The 4,377-nt window shown below is 46.0% G+C and overlaps 1 protein-coding gene across 1 annotated transcript in view; it reads right to left on the reverse strand.

Moving 5' to 3' along the window:
• The window catches only part of slc8a1b (solute carrier family 8 member 1b), a 128,395-nt gene that overhangs the window by 24,801 nt on the left and 99,217 nt on the right, over positions 1-4,377 (reverse strand). The window contains exon 8 of the mRNA XM_068731845.1: positions 538-637. Within this exon, the coding sequence (XP_068587946.1) occupies positions 538-637 (100 nt within the window). The remainder of the gene's footprint in view (positions 1-537; positions 638-4,377) is intronic.

The raw sequence follows: 4,377 nt of genomic DNA on the forward strand, positions 1-4,377 counted from the left end.
AGCGTCATGTGTTAAAAGCTGCATTCTCTCTAGTGTCCACCAGGGGGCGACTCCTCTGGTTGTATAGAAGTCTAGTCTAAAATGACTCTACTTCTCTCTTGATTTATTCCCTCAGTAAACATTGTAAACATGAGTTTATGGTCTCAATCTCTAGTTTCAAGTCTTCTTCAATACAGCATGATGTTCATTTAGTACATTATGCTCCATTTAGAGTCAGACAGACCATAAACCAGGGGATGCTTTAGGGGCGGGGCTACACAGTGATTGACAGGTTGCTACCAGAGACGTACAGTATACAGCGTCTCTACGTCACTCCTCCTCAGTCCAAATATGGTCACTTCCTGTTCACTGGTTGCTAAAAAAAAACAAGATGCGACGGCCAAAATGCCGAACTCAAGGCTTCTAAATCGGCAGTCCACAAACCAAAGACACACACACACACACACACACACACACACACACACACACACACACACACACACACACACACACACACACACACACACACACACACACACACACCTCCACTGGCCTTACCTGCGCTCACAGTGATGGCTTCTATGAACTGGTCTCTCCAGCTGTTGGTTCCTACCAGCAGAGCCAGGTTGGTCTTCTTTATCAGCTTGTCCACCGTGTTCTGCCGAAGGACAGAGGAATGATAATGACGGTTAGAGGGGAGACACCAGCCTGTTCACCACATCATCTCAGCAGCACTCTGACAGGACAGTTCACTCTGCTGCAGCTTGTTCCCACTCTTCGTTGAAGCTCTATGATGTGCACGCAATAATGGTCAGAGTAGTCGGTATATTCAGACACTCTGGCATCTCCGCTGTAAATGTAAATAAAGTTCTGCGGGTTTGAACAATGTTCGGCTGCAGCATGAGTGGTTGTGAGGGGATGAGGTTTAGGAGTGAACCATTTCACTTTACACACGTCTTTAAATGTGCAAACACACGTTTGCCTCTCTGCTGTAGATTCATTTGCTTCTGCACACTTTCCTTCTCTCCTTACATAATCCCTCTGTCCTTCCTTTGTTTTCTTCCTGGTCTCCTTCATTCCGAGTCTTTCTATTTCTTTGTTGTTTTCTTCAGAAGGAAGAAACTGAGACACACACACACACACACACACACACACACACACACACACACACCACACACACACACACACACACACACACACACACACACACACACCCACATCACACACTAATTAACGAAGCAGTGGGGATTGCTTATTCCTTTTCTCTTCACTTCAGAGGGAAACTGGGATCTTAATTGTGTTGAATGGAGCTTAGGGGTGTCGAGAGTGCGCCGCTGCTGAGAACACACACACACACACACACACACACACACACACACACACACACACACACACACACAGCTTGACTTCGCTTATTGTATGTGAAGTGATTATTTAACCATAATCTAGTGCTCCTTTTTTGTAATTCTGTTTTTCTTACTCTGTGTAACGCTGATGTTTCTTTAGACTGCTGTGAGACACCCGTGAGCTGATGCACGTGTCTCTGCAGACGTGGACACACACATGAAACTCTCGGGGCGTTTTTTGCGGCTCAGAGGGAGAGCGGGTCGTCCTCTAGCTGGGAAGATCCCCAGTTACAAGTGCTCCGAGGGGGGGGGGGAGAGGCTGAACTCCAAATTGCTCCCGAAGGCTTCGCCATCGGTGACAGTGTGTGAATGTTTGCATCCCGATGATTGGCACCCTGTGTGTGTATGAATATGTGTGTGAAGGACCAGGATGTGGTGCCGTAGACCCCAGTGATGACCCAGCTGAGGGCAACAGCGGAGCACTGACCCATAATTCATTGCTGTATGATAAATCTCTCTCTTTCTCGCACGTATTATCTACACTTTTAAGTATTTTCTCTCTGAACAAATGTTTTTTTTTTAAGCATCTTGATGATGAAGAAACATGTTTGTCACTAAAACAGAACTATAATTTGGACAATGCTCATGAGTTTTCTATGGACCCTTTCGCAGTTTGTAGATATGATGACGAATGTAAGCGAACGCAGAAATACAGCAATAGATTGCTAGTTAGTGGGTTAGTGGGTAGAATGTCCACAGATAAACATGTCTTTGTTAGAGAAAGCCAGCGTGTAACGTTTCACCAGAGAAACATTCACGAGATGATCAACAGAACGTCAAACAGCAGGACACAGACTCAGAGGTTTCACTTTTAAAATGGCCGTCACGAACAGTCCGGTGGTCGCCAACACGTGTAACAGCTCGCAGCCAAAGATGACGAGCAACAGGTGTTCCAGTTTAACCGGCGACCGTGTTAACTGGTGACTCGTAGTGACGGCAGCTGTCGTGAAAACACCAACAGAACATGTCGGCGTCCTCGTTAAAGCCTTCCATCGGTTTTAAATACAGACTCATCTGTGTTAGTTACCGACCTCAAAACATTCACGTTTGTTACTACGAGCAACCACGGACGCACTCGTCACCAGTGAACACGGTCACTGGTTAAACTGAAACACCTGTTGGTCGTGATTCTGTCTGTTCTGTAGAGTTTGAGTTGATTCTGACAACCGCACACGAAACGACCAGACATTTAGATGCTGGTAGAAGTTTTTAGTCAAAGTTTAAAGCTTAATAACTCTGCTAATGACGTCTGCTGTCTGTTTGTCTGATTTACGTCTGTTATTGATACTTTTCATTTATCGTGTGGTTTTAATTTATTTGTGTGAAATGAACTTTAAAAGGAAACTTTTAACTTTCGAGTAAACTCTTCATTAATGCAGCTTTTCCTTCCCCCCCCCCCCCCCCCCCCCTTGAATCTGTTATGTCAGACACTCTCACACTGTTGTGCTCATCTACCTGAGTGCTTCAGGTAACTATAGTCTCTGCTACCAGGCATAGACACACAGTTTAATGCAGAAAAGTGCTCGACAAAGTATAGCGTGCTGTCAAGTGGGGAGCTATGACTGGGTGTTATTAACCGTCTAGAGTCTAGTGTGTAGGTGGAGCGGCAGCAGAGATCATGCATTAGTGTACACACACACACACACACACACACACAACATGGATGGTAATTACATCCACGCTTGTCTTAAGAGTCTGCGTGGGAGACGGAGAACAAGGACAGGACGCGCACACAATCATTTCCTGCGTTGAAGCGGTTTGTGAGTGTATTTATGAGACGGAGGAGATTCTGTGGGGAGTTTTTAGATCCATCAGCAGCACAACGTGTGACCACTGTAATAGTCAGTTGATGTGCGCTGCATCTCTTGACACCGGTTACCTCTCATTGGTCCACGTTGTGTGTTATTGTCCTGATTACGTTTCAAAACAGAAACGATGCATCGTGACAATAAACTAATGCCGCGTTCAAGACAACTCGAAACAAGAACGTTTCCGACCTTCTAGAACAAGTCAAATGGCGAAGTCAGAGTTCCTACTTGTGAACTAAATCCATCTGCCTCATCTTCATGACGGTTGATGCTAGAATGGATGGTCCCAATGGTCGGGAGGAAGACGTTCTGCTGGCAGTAAGCGATTTGTTAATTATTAAAAGGTTTTTTATCACCTGTGACTGGCAAAAGACTCTTTATGTTTTAATACCCTCCACAGTTTAAAGAGTATCATAGATCCAAGACCGATTACACGTCCGTCTTCTACTTCAGCACCGCGGACGGCGCCATGGATCCATCGACACACAGCAGCAGAGTCAGTGGCCGTTCAAAGGCCGCGTTTTTTTTTGTTCGTTGCCGCATTCGAAATCCATTGTAGACGAGCGAAAGACGCGCTCAAAAAGCGATAGCGACGCCGCGGCCGCTGCGTAAGCGTTCCCGAGGGCCTCATCTCTCGGGGCTGCGGCGGCTGCGTCCGGAGATGAAAAACTGTTGGGAACGCTGCGGCGCATTTAACGTGACGAGCAACAACCAATCACAGCTGGCAGATCTATCTTTTCTTTTCTTCCGTAAATAACACGGTAGATGCTAATCATTTTTAGCTCAGGACGACCTGGAGTCTCACTTTCTGTCCCACTGAACGTCTTACCTGCTTCACATCACAGGTTGAAAAGTCAGCCTTTAGTCTACTGATGCTTCAGAGTCGTGGTGGAGCTCAGTCAGATAGAGGATCGATGAGTCCTCTCCGCTGCTGGAGGATGCATGACAGGAAGCCTACTGGTCAGGGGTTAGGAGTCATCGTCCCTCCTCTCTAGCATCAGTTCGTCACAGTCAGCCGTGTTTTTTTTTTGTTTAAGTTTTCAGTTTTCATAAACGCTGAGAGGAACGCAGCACGAGTGAAACTGGTCATATTTCAGAGCTCGTCTGATTTTTGGTGGCAGTTAAAAGAAAAACTGGAGCCGGTGAACCTAATATGTCCGAATACGACTAATAATACGACTAAT

The sequence above is a fragment of the Cebidichthys violaceus genome, unplaced genomic scaffold, assembly GCF_023349555.1.
Source record: "Cebidichthys violaceus isolate CVI_PGR_0920_01 unplaced genomic scaffold, fCebVio1.0.p SCAF_54, whole genome shotgun sequence".
In the NCBI taxonomy this organism is placed as follows: Eukaryota; Metazoa; Chordata; class Actinopteri; order Perciformes; family Stichaeidae; genus Cebidichthys; species Cebidichthys violaceus.